We start from the raw sequence: 15000 nt of genomic DNA on the forward strand, positions 1-15000 counted from the left end.
TTTATTTATTTATTTATTTCCCTCTTTAACATAATTTTCAATTATAAATTTACTGAAGGAGTGCACAGTGCATGTCTCCTTAAGCTGTACACCCCCCCCCCCCCCCCCTTACACACACATGCAGACACACACAAGCACACTTTCTTGTAATTCTGCAACTTTGGTTTGACTACCGGCTGAAATATATCCTCATATCTAGATCTATTATGTCTGAACCGTGACTCCCAGAGTCCCACTGCCAAAAGCGTGGTCTGGGGCGCACGTTCTCATGTCATTCTCACTAAACAAACACTTCTCGTCGGAGGGGGAGAGCTCCAAAATGAGCCCGCTGGCTACCACTCCTGCCTGGGATTCTTCTGATACGGCCATCACGATGTTCCAAACTCCACTCAGGCTCTCTGTCCTTTATGCCTGACTCTCAGACCCTCGCTCACTCAAGTGTGACATTCCCCTTGTCTCCAAGATAGAGAATACACAAATTACTGTAGAGAGAATCTATGCAGAACCAGCACTGGAGAACTAGGAAGTCCTTTAGCCAGGAGCTTAATTGAGCAATCAAGAGATGACAATCCTTTAGTTGGTGTGAGATTTCCTTTTTCTCTCATCGCTGCCCATGTCTGTTATTAGCTAATTGTTCTCTTAGATTTCTATATCTCAGCTGGCTGGGTGGAAGCTGTTTATTATTCTGTATAGATCTTCACAATCTGCCATGAATGCTAAGTCCTGGCAGAGTGAATATGGTCGAGTATTCCAAGCATTCTCTGTTGCAGTTTCAAAACAATTTGGGAATATTTCTCAACTGAATACAATCCCTGTAAAAAGTAGGTATGTGTACATGGTAACTTAACGTAAGCGTGGATTTCTAATCTTGGCCGTGATGATTTGTGTATAAAGAGATACCACATTGAAAGAGAATGATAATTATGGTTGAAGAAATCGGACCTTTGCTCTGTATTTGGAGTAATAGGGATGCTTCAGGTTTCTTGAGTGCTGAACATATTTCACTCTGCAAGATTTTATGAGTTCCTCTTATTCAGATAGACATAGTTTTGTATTTTGTTGGCTGCCCCACTGTGTATGACATACCGTTTTAAGATCTGATTTTGACTGTGACAGGTGCCTTACATGACCTGTTAAATGATTTTCTCCACTCTAACTAAATCAGTGTGGCATCTGTTGCAATGTCTGAAACGGTTGTGCAAAAAAAAAAAAAAAAAGTAAATAAAAATAAATAAATAAAATAAAATAAAATAAAATAAATAAATAAAAAACGGACTTTTGTCTCTCTGTCTGAGCTTAGTCACAATGAAGAGGTTGCTACGCAGAGAAGACAAACACATTGAACAAGACCTTGGGGTGTGTGTGTGTGCGTGTGCGTGTGCGTGTGCGTGTGTGTGTGTGTGTGTGTGGTGTTGTGTATTGGTGTTGATGAGACACCATTTGAAATTTGGTGAAAGATCATAACTTTAAGCAAATTAGGTTACTCAGTTCATAACAAGATTACTAATGGAGCCAGCACTGCTGACATAAATTGTGATGTGGAGTGTGTTGAGTAATTTGTGAGAAATATCTGCTGCTCTTATGGGAGGAAGTGGTGTAGGAAAACTGTGATGTCGAAGGTCCAAGGTCATAGAGTTCAGGATTCCTTGAATTTGATTATAAAGAGTGTGAGTTTAATCCCTGCATCCTTTTTTTTTTTTCTCCCTTTCTCCCACCGTTTTTGGGAATCACCAAAGAAATTGTTTTTTGGGAATCCCTGTCTATATAAAATATTCTACCAGTGTGGTACATCTCTATAGGCTGTATCTGAAAGCCCTTTGACTCCACTGACTGCAGTTATATCAGTGATCTTCACCTCACCGCACTAATCAGTGTGCACCCAGCTTGCAATTCTGTCAGATAAAGTTAATGACTGCCTAATCACCCCAAACCACAGGGTGTCCCCACTTAAAGGGCGAAACCCAACTGTACTCAATAAATGTCAGAGAGCAGAGAGATATCTCTTTCATGATCTCTTCTTTCTTCCTCTCTCCTCCTCCAGCACTCCATGTCGTATGGATGTTACAGATCTGTGATTTGATGGCAAATGACAAACAGATGTGTGATTGATTGATTGTACGTGTGTGTGTGTGTGTGTGTGTGTGTGTGTGTGTGTGTGTGTATGTGTTTACACATAAAACAGTAGTGTCTGCTATTCCAAATGGTAGGCCTATCCTTCAGTATGGATGATGATATTGTCTGTTGACTGTTGGCTTTGTTAGCTACTATATTGGCCCTGTCATAGACAACATTTTTAAAGTAGTCTCAGAGTTCCAGCGCTGGTAATTGCTGATGCTGAGAGAGATTCCTGCCAGTTGTCACTAGTGTTCAAGTGGCTAAGTCATTGGAAATTCGGGCCAAACAATACCACACAGGCCATGGTTTGTTCTGTTTCTGTTACACCCGTTATTGAGGAGGCTGATGTGTATTTATACTGATTTCTGTTGGCAGACCCTGTAGTCTTTCAGTCTCACCTCTTCAGCATTGTGAAAGGACCTTGCCAAATGGCACAAAAAATTTGTAGTCATCACAGGGTAAAAAGAACTAGAATTCACTCTGAATGAAGCTTTGGAAGGGTTTGCCAACCCACCTCCATGCAGTCCCCGCCCCCCCCATTTTTATTTATTTATTTATTTATTTATTTATTGCTGTTGTTGTTGTTGTTGTTGTTGTTGATGAATGAAGGACTACCGATGAATGAAGGACTACCGATTTCTGACATGCCTATAAAAGCACAGGATTAACTGAGAGAGCTTTGTGTTCTTGTATCACCTCTTGACCATGGTGGCAAACAGAAGGGTCGGGTTATGGGATCGCCAAAGTGGGGTTGCTTCTTCAGGCAGTGAGCCATGGTGTCAGCCTCAACCCTTGGTCTGATTTCTTATCTCCCCCTCTGTTTTATTTCCTATGCTGCATTTGTAAACACAGGTTGAAAGGCAATTGTTCTGCTTAATGCTGACTGCCTTTCACATTTGTCTGTCTCATGGTGATGGCTGGCAGTCAGTATGATTACCATTACAGCTGTGTGTTCTTAATATTTTAAAGGAAAGGAAGGGAAAGAGGGGAGAGAAATGTACATGGTTTATTTGTATATGTTCATGAAATATGCAAGCTTTAGGAGCTTTTGATAGATTGCATGAAAAATGCACCTGTAGTATTGTATTAGCACTGGATTTTGTTCATCCCTCAGTATAGTGTTAATCTAATGTAGCACATGAAAACAGTACTTTCCAGAAATGAGTGTCTTTGCATGCAGTAGCGACAGTTCGGGGTATAACAATGAACAAATTAAAATTTGAAATGCATGAAATTAAATTGTGATTACCCAACGTGAGCAGATGATTGATCCCCATCTGATGAAAGTGTGTATATGTGTGTGTGCGTGGGGATGTGTGTGTGTGTGTGTGTGTGTGTGTGTGTGTGTGTGTGTGTGTGTGTGTGTGTGTGTGCCTGCCTGTGTGTGTGTGTGTTTGCGCGTGTGTGTAGTTTTGTCCATACCTATGCGTATTTGAGCTGTGTGTGTGTGTGTGTGTGTACATGTGTGTGCGTGCGTGTGCGAGAAGAATGTTGTCAGAATGGGCACAGGGAGGTGGTTTGTGCTAATTAGTTCTCTCAGCGTGGAACTCCAGCAGCATGGCATTCACTGTGGGGAATAAATATGGAACAAGTTGCTGGTGCACTGGAGTGGAGATGCTAGTAGGCTCATGCCCACTTCCTACTCTCCTCCCCCTCCCATGCCCTCACATCGCATCTTTATATCAGACCCACTTAACCTGTTATTTTCAAAGAGAAGCTGGTGTGGTGCTTCAGTGTAGTATCCCAAAGAGGGTCACAACCCTCTTAAATTATTTTCAGTGTCTTGATATATGTACTGTATATGTTATGTAAACAGGGAGGGAACAGAATAGAATTGAATTGGACAGAATTGAATTGAGCTGAATTAAATTGAACTGAATTGAATTGAATTAAATTGAACTGAATTGAATTAAACCAAATTGAATACTGAATATTTATTTATTTATTTTCAAAGGTTCATTACTCATGAAGAGTATCGTTAAGCATATTATTTATTTACTGTCATCTTAATCGCCATCCCCTGTTCAGTGACCCAGTTGAAAATCAGTCTATGGTTTTGAACAGTGTGTTCCAGACGTGTGAAACTTCAGTTCACCAACATCATGGTAGCCTTCAATGTCAGTAATCCACTAAGACTCTGATAACATCTTAATGTGCCCTACTTCTCTTGATGGGGAAAAAAATATCAGGATCAGTGGTAATTGTACATGTCCCTGTATATTTAAGCCTCTCAGCTGGATGGCTGGTCATTTTTTTGAACACAGAGATATTATTCAGACTATGGTAAAATGAGCATTGCCTATTACCATTTTCCAGAGCAAAGAAGGCCAACTGAATGTACCACATATGTTAATTACCCCTGGCTCCCAATGAGTTACAGCCATTATACACACAGAATCTCACTCACTATTCATGTCTGTGGCCATTAGGCCATAATGATTAGCACTGAAAGTCAGGCCATAATAACCACCACTTAAATATTTCAACATCACTGGAGCTCTCACAGAGTTCACCCCTTTCCAAGATTTCAAGGTGGAAGGCAGTAGCCTTTCTTTTTTTTTTTTTTTTTTTATTTAAACAGCAGCACATCACTGCATATTCAAACACTTTAATGACCAGGGCTATACATAACCCATAAGATTCCAAAATTAGTGGCTGCTGATGTGCCAGAAATGTTTTCATTATTCTTCTGATACTTATGCAAGAACATATCTGAATGTAACCCATTGTTGTGAACTTGGTAGAATGGCCAGGATTTTAAATCAACTTAAATGTTAATGAACCCCCCGGCTCGATTTTTGTACAATAACAATAACTCGTATTATTGTTAACTAAATCTCTTTGTGTATATATGCTGAAAGCTGATTTTCTATACATCTTTCACAGTTGCAGACTGCACTGTGGGTGCACAGTTTACACAGTTTGCACAGTTCTAATGTTCATAGCTTTGATTACATGCTTGGTATGATAAGATTTGCAGTCTAACATATTGTGACCACATAGTTTTATCACTTAATGAACTGTGTTAAAAAAAAAAAAAAAAAAAAAAAAAAAAACTTCTCCTGGGTCTTGTAGGACCCAAACAGGATTTCGAAAGAAGTGTGATTCCATGGGGTGCTATAAAGGCACAAAAACCAGGGTTGCCATAGCCTTCTCCCATGCTTCTCTGGAAACAGTGGACAGCAACAGTACAGAGACAGATCAAATTCCAGCTACAGAGAGCTAGAGAGCTCTTAAGAATGTCAATGTCTTAAACCCAGTTTTTACGCAGTTCTGATATTTCTGATTATGAAACATATACATACATACATACACACATACATACATACGTACATACATACATACATACATATATACATACATACAGATAGATTTTCAACTGTTGGTTTCTGTTCTAAAACAAACATACACATCCATTTGACATCCATTTTTACAATGTTATTATTAACAAGGAACACCCCCCCAGCACCACCACCCCAACCAACCCCCCGTCCTTTTATACTGTATGTAACATTTGATGTTTATTTCATCACTGTAGCCTGTTAATTTAGTAGCCTTTTAATTTCACGGGATACCGTTAGCGTTCCACAATACTCTGATGGTTATACGAGGAGACAGGGATGCAGCCGGCGTGGTGAGATTGGCTGTGAAGATGGCAAAGCTTCTCATGTAGATCTCTCTCTCCCTTCCCTGGTGCCAGTCAGCCTCCTCACTGCTTTTGGGTGTAGATTGTTAAACAGTAAATGGCTGGGCAGGTTCAGAACTTAATTCTATTTAAATAAAGAAATGGTATTAGCATTCAGATGTTGTTTCTGCAGTGCAATATGCTGGCCTTGTTTTGATACGTACACCAAGGCATTTATGATTACTTCCGTATTAGCTGTTGTGCATGTTTTTACTGCAGATAAAGCAAGATGAGGTAGCAGCGGTTACCAAACTGGAGATAATTTGACGAGGTGCTGAGTTGAAATTCGTCACCACAGTCTCTTCACTCGAAAGCAAGGCACATCTAGACAAGAAAGCATGATTAACGTGAGAAACAAAAAATCTCACAGAGGGAAGAGGAAGGGGTGAGAAAAACAAAACAAACGGAAAAAAAGTACGACTTAGCCTTCTGTTGTGACACAGAAAATTACATTTTCTTTTTTTCACTGTCCTTTGGGGGGGGGGGGGGGGGGGGGGGGGCTGCCATGTCCCACTGTTGATGTAGGACAGCCAGCAGGCTCAATGAAAGGGTCACACTAGAAGACAATCATCTATTATTTATTTGTTTGTTTGGTTATTTATTTATTTCTATTCCAGCGGTGAGGCATTGCAAGTCATTTGTGAGCTTTTGTCATTTTGGAGATTGAAGCATATACATGACTCTCCTTCTGCTATCCTTTATAGCCAATTTCTCAGGGAGTAATTGGAAGCGATTTATATAATGGATGCTAGAATACAATGCCATTTGAAATGAAAACACTCCACGGGAAATTCCGATAATAATTCACAGACTATTGGCTCGACAGTATGAGAATTCCTCCACTGCAAACAATCAAGCTTCAGGATGGGGGGAAAAGGAAGGAAAAAAAAAAAAAAAAAAGGCAATGGCACTGTCTACTAAATAGATAAATACCAAGAATGAGGTTGTAAAGCCATCTTTGAATTATGCTTTCTTAATGGATTAATCGAATCCACGCTTCTCCAGTCTGAGTTCGCAGACATTCATTCCACCTGAGAACAATTCCTTTATAATCTCAGGAAAGCTTTCTCAGTTTGAAAAGGATACAAAGGCCTTTTCTAGGCTAAAGGCTTTATTGATCTTGCAGACCATTTTGGATAGGTAATTACGTGCCAAGATGTGTGACGGATTGGGCGCAAGAAGTCGGCGGGTTGTGAAGAAGATGTTTGTTCATTGGACCACGAGTCACGAAGCATACACAGAGTACTCTACAACACAATATGTAGAGAGCATTTAATTCTTCAGGTGGTCTTCTTCAGTGCACAGTGCCATTGCTAAGTAAAGTAAAGGGTGTACAGTAGAGCTCTGAGAAAGAAGTTATCAAAAGGAGTTAAAGAGATATAACCTCACACAGCTACAACTACAACTTATTGTTCTTTAAATTAAATACACATGAAACCGATTTAGTCACACTGCTTAGTTTAATATAAAGAAAATATTATTGGTTAGGAAGAAATGGTATTAATTACATGTTTTAGCTGAATGAAAATTTCGTCACTGGTCTGTCCCCTCTGATAACAAATCAGTATGTGAAGCAAGACAGTACATCTGGGAAGAAAGTGTCATTGCAACTGGTTTGATTGTGACCTTGTTATTATTATTTTTTATTTATTTTTCTTTCTTTCTTTCTTTCTTTCTTTCTTTCTTTCTTTCTTTCTTTATTTTTGGGGGGATTTGGATTTACATGTGTGGTTTAATTTAATGGTTTTCCCTAGACATAAGGTTTAAATTTCTTCTATCGTACTACTACTAAGGCTATTATTATTATTATTATTATTATTATTATTATTATTCACGTGTTTGTTTGTTTTTTAATTCAAGTGATATCAAGTGACAGCAAAGTTAGACTGTTAGAGAAAGTTAGACTAAAGGATATAGTTGATAGGGGGGTTGCTTTCTTGATAAAAATTAGGCCACTCACTGCAAGACTAATATCAGTCAGCATGTATTACCACCACACTGAGAAAGAACATTCAAATTCCCACAACCACTCTACCAATGTAGATTCAATGATTTTTTTTTTTCTTTTTCTTTTTTCTTTTCCCCTCTCCCTTTGGACCCAGTGAATCTCCTGTATTGAAAATTCAAAAACATAGACATTTGTTTCATATGAAGTCTGCAAGAGCTCCAGACATTGCAGTCAGTTTGTGCGGAGGTTAATCTCACAGCTGGTGCGCCGTGTGACCAGAGGACTTAGACTGCCTTCCAGAACCCAGCCGAGAGCTATGGCAAGCATCTTTCTGCTCAAAATTCCCTTCCTGAAGCTGGAAACTTGACAGCTAACAATCTGCTTGAGTCTGGAAGGGTGAAGAGGTCAGCTGGTCCCTGTTCTTGCCTTTGTGTGGGCCTCTAGCCACATGCACACAAGCACGCACATGCAAACTTCACAACCAACTCCACTCATTCATTCTCTTGTCAAACCAATGCAGCTAAGAACTGAGGGGAAAAGGAGAGATGAAATTAAAATGTGTACTTTGTGATAAGTGTTCCTGAATTCAGAGATTCATATTAAACAAAATCATTGCTTCAGATTAATTATAATAATCAAACATTTGTATTTTGACGTCTAAAGTAAATGTTTAACTACTGAACTAGGGTTTGGTACCCGAGGTATGAAGGATTCTCTAATGGCACTGATCTTACATGCAGTGATGGCAGATGGCTTTGTCTGTTTTGAGAAACAAAGCCAGAATGATCTTATGATACTCACAACACCACAATTAAATCCATTCCTGCCTGTCAGTGCACATCAGATTGGGAAATTTCTGTGGGATTGTCAGACAAGAATGAGCTCATAATACACCTTTCATCGTACAGGTCTGAGGAATCAGCAGATGCCACTAAATCAGTGCAGTGCAACAACAGAAGCTGTAAATCTGTCTGTCTTTCATTCCTCCACTGACACCTCAGTGTTATGAAATGAGTGGTCATAAATAAAGCTTTTTTTTTTCCCCCTTCAAATCAAGCATGTTAAATAAGTAAAAGAGGTGAATATGTGACCTTGCTCTCTTCTCTTCGGCAGTCATTTTTATCGACATGTTTACTCATTAGTAATGTGTGATAACGTTATGAATTGTTGTCTTGACGCTTAAATGCCAGATACAACGGTACCCAGATGCAAAACAAACAGCTCTTGCATCCCCCATCTTCTTTAAAAATGTATGTGGGATCGGAGGTGTACAACGAAGTACAGTGATATCCTAAACAGTAAATAAATGGTGTACTTATCCTTGATAATATAATATGTTAACTTTAACTATAAACTTTTTTTTTTTTCTTGATGATTGAAAAATGTAAATGTTTAGTCTGCAACACAGAAATGTTCCATTAATAAACATGCTTTTATCATATGTTTATTAATGCACAAATTACATATTTAAAGACTGTAAATATCCAGAATTTACAGTAGTGCAAACCGTTCTTTTGTGGTATATTCCCCCCCAACAAACCCCCCCCCCCCCCCCCCCCCCCCCCCCCCAACCCCACCCCAACCCCCACCCCCTCTTCCTTACCGTGTGTGTGAGTGTGTGTGATGATGAGGACCTGGAGCATAGGAAATTTCACAGTGATAGCCCTGACTCTCTCTCTCTCTCTCTCTCTCTCTCTCTCTCACAGCTACGAGACACCAAATCAACAGACCAGAATACAACCCTTCTCCACTTCCTTGCTGAGAAGTGTGAAGAGAGGCATCCTGAGATCCTGAAGTTCCCTGAGGAGTTAGAACATGTAGAAAATGCCAGCAAAGGTAAAACCGCCCTAAACCCTTAGAAGACCTACAGCATGGCTTGCTGCAGCTTAGGTCATACTCATGAGACTGTGTCTATGGTCTACTGCCTTTTCTACACAGCTTGGTTTACAATGGCCACTTGTATTGCTTCATATGTCCATTCTTCTTTACCCATTTCACACATTTAGTTAATGCTTCCTCTGATCCCATGATGTCATAAGAGTCTCAGTCATCTTAACAATGAGAGATCAATGGAACACAATGATATTAGTGTATATGAAAACGTTGCTTAGCAGTAGGTCGTTACCAGCAGACCTGGAAGGGTAATAAGGACAAGTAAACTTTGTGGTTTGGAAGAGATTTGCAATGTGATTGCAAAATGAAGAGGTGTGCTGATGATGCAGGTGGATTGTAAGCATGAGGAGGACAGAGGAACAATGAGGGAAGACCTCAGCTTTTAAAATAGGAGTGGATTTATCGAGAGGAAAAGAAATATAAACAAATAAATAACACAGAACAAATTTAAAAAAAAACAAAAAACTTGCATGCCACCTCTTTCAGAGTCAATATATCTTTTTTAAGTAACTATCTTTTTTTTTTCTTCTCCCCCCCCCCCCCTCCTTTAATTAATGCAGGACATGCAGTCTTCCACTTAAGTCAGGATGTTCTTGAATTCAAATTAGAATTTATTTTTATTTGTTTACTTGCTTCTGTTTCTTGGTGTTGGCCAGTCTAATCAAACAGAATTGCTCTCTAAATACCATAAGCCAAACTAAATCAGATCTTAATTGAACAATAGGCTTTGCTTTGTATTGGCATTTCCCTACCTATCTTCAAATATCTGACTTCTCTTTGTGAGAGCCTTACAGGTTCCATCCTGGTTGACCTTGGGGTGTTTATCCTAGAAATCCCTCTTATTTTAGCAGGCTAGATTTCTCACTTCTTTATGCGTGGCATTTGACAAATCCTTTATTGCTTTTTCCCCATGGTTCTCTCTCAAGCGTGAGGCTTTGGGGCATTTTACAGCTTGATTTAGATGAACTAATGTTATATGGACTAACCCAAGAGATTAGACTAGACCTGAATGGGATATTTTAATTAGTGCTTTAACATCAGATAGAGTAAAACTGCTTAATAGCCAAAGAGCCCCCTTTTAATCCCTGCGTTCTGAGTAAATTTTGCATGTGTCTCTGCCTGCGTTCTGTTTGAAAGGTAGATAGTCCAGTGTCTGGGGTTGATGAGAGAAGTTTAATGAACCACCGGGGAAACATATGGGTAGGAGTATGGCCAGCAGGAAAGGTTAACAGCACAAATGGGATAGAGGCTTATGGAGGATGATGACTACATTCAGTACAACAGATTTTGATGCTGTCTCCTGACTTTGTGGAATTGAAGCATCCTGTAAAGAGCTTCATTTGCCATCCCCAATATACAGTACAGTAGACTGTCAGGCCATCATTTGAAATGTCTTAATGTAGTTTTAATGACAAAAAATAAAGACAATATATCATGTGCTATAACTGGTAGTACTAGTAGTAGTAGTATTTATTTATTTATTTATTTAGAAGATTTTTTGTAGGCACACATAATTGCTTGTTGGATTGCTCTCTTGCTAAATTTTAATGTCTTTATTATTGTCGGGGGTAGTAGAGCCCTGTGTGTTTGGCTACGCTGTAATTTCTCCTGTCAATAAACTAATTTCTGTCTAATTCCATTCGGAAGTATTTGGATGGAGCCCTTGAGGGCTATTTACTGTGTTAGTAACCTAATTGGTTACCTAATCTAATTGAACTAATTATGTGCTCTGCTGAAGGAACCAATCACAGTTGAAGTGGACCAACAGAGTCTTTATGGGTATAAGAGATGGATGAGTGTATGTTCAAACTGTGCACACTATGAACAGAGTCATTTCAGGGACAATCAATTCTTAGTACATGCTTGTTACTTAATTTAGTGTGACAGATAAGCAGTCGCATGATTCAATTCATTACATTGAATGCCATAGCAGAATGCATAGACAAGTCATGAAGAACAGTGTTTGTAATAAGGAAAGCTTTCTCACTGTAGCTGTCAGTGAGGACTTTGACAACAGGTCTGAATTACAGGACCTTGCAGGACTTTAAAGAAGAATATCCTCACTTAATGTGAGGGTTAATAATGTTTCAGTGCTCATAGTGTTAATTAATTTGTGATGCATTTCAGTTTTTGTGTCTTCTTGAAAAAGAAACATTGCCCCATTATATTTCCTTTGGTGCCTGTGTGTGTGTATGTGTGTGTGTGTGTGTATGTGTGTGTGTGTGTGTGTGTGTGTGTCTATTTCTTTCTTTTTGCTACCTTTCAGTTTTGCTTTATAACTTCCATGTAATGCCTGTTTGTTACAACAGGGCAGGACTTGGAACAAAAAACTGAAGGGTCACTGATTTGAACCCTAAATGAGGCACTGAGGAGGTTGACTAAGTATAAAAATGCTGCACATTCGAATGTCCCTGCCCTTTTTCTGTCTGCTGACCCCTAAGCAAGCCACGTAATGCTAAATTCATCCAGGGGCACTTTGAAATAGTACAGCCACCACCCCCGACTTGAGTACCGGCTTTATTGTTCTCATGTTCTCTACTGTGATTAAATTAGTCAATAATATAGCTGTTACATTTATGCTGATACACCAGCAGACTTTCTGTAATAGCAAATATGTTTCACGTTTTTCTCTGTTTTCTTCAGTAGTATTTAAAGACAAATCTCTTTTCTTTCCTTTTTTTGTTTTTTTTTTGTTTTTCTTCCTCCTGCCTTTCTCTCCCCGTCCATCACCCAAGCCTATCGGCTAAATGAATGAAAGAGCATTTTTGTCTCTTTATAACATTACTTCCTTCCACTCTATCCTTGTCCGCTCCATCAAAGCAACCCTCCAGCTCGACAGAGTTAGCACAGCAGAGCGCTGGGGTGTAGCAGGGAACAGCTAACTCTATTTCTTCTATCCCGTCACACAGGGCTACACGGCTTTGCTCTCTGATCTGTCGGCTACAGCACAAGCTCCAAACAAAGTCCGTGTTGTTCTCTCGGTGTGTTGGTTTGTCCTTAGGTTCCTGAGAACGTATGGCAGACATCTCTTATCTTGTGTGTAATGCTGGCCCAGTGGGACAAGCCGCTGTCTGACTAACACCTTGCCCCTGAGCTGAGAGGTCTCAGCGACTGATTTCAGCCTGTTGCGTCAAGACCCCAAGGAGAAGGGAATGGAGAGGTTTTTTTTTTTTTGGTTTTTTTTTTTCCCTTTTTTTTGGGGGGGGAGGGGGTGCAGGGGGTTGGCTGAGGAGACGTCACACATTGGCTAATCACGCACTCATCTCCAGATGCTTGGTGGCTTGGAGTGCACACTTCTAATATACATGATTGAAAAGAGTAATCAGTTCCACCTGATTTCACTGAGAGAAAGGGGAAAAAAAGGCTCTGCTTTTCACTTCTCATCTCATTTTCTACCAGGAAATGGCCTACCACCAGGTCACCTGACCCTCAAATCCTCTCAAAAGGAGATAGAGCTGGTTCTTTTATTGTCTGTTTTATTGCAGATTGACCCAAACTTAATCTAATTACACTGACTCTCACCCCCAGTTCTCTCTATGTTAACTGTCCCTGAGTTAGACCCATGTAATGTTAAAGTCCCAATCTTGACATGACAAGCCCAAATTGAAAAGAAAGTTAATTGCTAATCAATGATAACCAGATCACTGTGCCTTCCTCTTCAGACTTGAGTGCCATACTTTGGCATTTGCCCGAAATCATTATTGTGATTCAGTCAGATGTCTTCACTTTCACTTGCCTATATACACTTTCCGCCATTCACAGTCTGTCTCAGAACTAAAATTCATTCATGATATTTGGACGGACACACACACACACACACACACACACACACACACACACACACACACACACACACACATGCACATCCTCACTTCCCAAACACAATGTATTCCGCATCCTCGACACACGTGCTCTGACTGTACAGACAGCCCATCATGAAAAAGTCATTGACTAGTTACTGGTTCCTGGCACATATGATTGCATCTGTTAAAACCTCCAGTCCTGGACAGGACTGTGGAGGATTGGTAGTACAGGTGGAGGTCACGGGCGGTCGTGACCGACTTCGCCGGATTGGGCTCCCTGCTGGGCTTGGAGTCATCCTCTTCTCCCCTCACAGTTCTATCTCCATCCACCTCCATCAAGGTCAGGTCTAATTAAAATGTGTTTTGTTCATCCACTGAGGCCAGGTCTAGAATGTGCTGATTCTCAAGGTAGAGCTGGGGCATAGGGAGTGGCCATGAAAACCAGGATGGCATTGTCTTTTTTTTTTCCCTGGCTCTCTCTCTTGTTGTGTCTCATGATGGCATGTCATACATTTGAATTTGTCTTCGTTCTCAACACAAGAACATACAACAGAACAACACACAGGGTCATCAAAACAATCTAGCACTAATAATAGTAAGTAATGAGTAAATAATAACAAGTGAATAATAATCAAGAGTAACTCACAGGGCAGAAACAAAAGTAATGAGATTCCTTATTTGGAATATATATATATATATATGAGAGAGAGAGAGAGGAAGCTGCCATGTCTTATGTGCTAATGAGCCCATGTCCATGTATAATGGAACATTCCAAATTAAGGTGAAATATTGTGCAAAACTGTGCATTCTCCACACACACACACGCGCACACGCATGGGTAATATCAATTTAATTATCCATGATTTGGTGTGCATCACCTCATTCTCTTTCTCGCTCTCTCAATCATGTGATTGCTCATGTATAGCCTGGTTCTTTTCTGTGGCTGTAATTCATTGAGGTGCTATAGCTGCTGTGAAGTAGAGGGCTCCTTGCTTTTGGCAGTGGTATGAATCAGGTGTTGTTTTGCATTGATTATCCTCAGTGCTGTGGCATATTGGAGCAGAGAGGTCATAAACTACATGCCATGATGCCTTGCTAGAGAGACCTCGAGTGTGAAGTGTATTCTCTACATCAACAGAATATACTGTTCCCAAGAGCCCAGTCAAAGTGGCCTTCTCCTAGCCCTCTCTTTGAACACACCAGTTACTTTTATTGTAATTCTTCTGATAAATGCTCTTTTACCTCACAGTAATACAACAGAGAAGAGTTTAAGGATAACTGCAGGGTCAAACTTTTTCTTTTTTGTGTGTGTGTGTGTGTGTGTGTGTGTGTGTGTGTGTGTGTGTGTGGTGTGTGTGTGTGTGAGTGAGTGTAATCAGATATCTAAGAGAAGTACTCACAGTTTGTTTCTGTGTAGCAGGGAGTGCTATTGTGAGCTCTGAGGGTTTGCTGACACAATCCTGTCTTGTGCTGAACAATAGCACAGTCATTTATTTCATATGAAGGCAGGAGCACAACCCTCCATAGTGAATATTAGAACTGTGCAGTCATGTTTA

At 40.0% G+C, this 15000-nt stretch overlaps 1 protein-coding gene across 1 annotated transcript in view; it reads left to right on the forward strand.

The window, feature by feature from the left end:
• diaph2 (diaphanous-related formin 2) overlaps positions 1–15000 on the forward strand; it is a 333165-nt gene that overhangs the window by 202271 nt on the left and 115894 nt on the right. The window contains exon 24 of the mRNA XM_030765467.1: positions 9455–9584. Within this exon, the coding sequence (XP_030621327.1) occupies positions 9455–9584 (130 nt within the window). The remainder of the gene's footprint in view (positions 1–9454; positions 9585–15000) is intronic.

This window comes from Chanos chanos, chromosome 2, assembly GCF_902362185.1.
Source record: "Chanos chanos chromosome 2, fChaCha1.1, whole genome shotgun sequence".
NCBI classification, from domain to species: domain Eukaryota; kingdom Metazoa; phylum Chordata; class Actinopteri; order Gonorynchiformes; family Chanidae; genus Chanos; species Chanos chanos.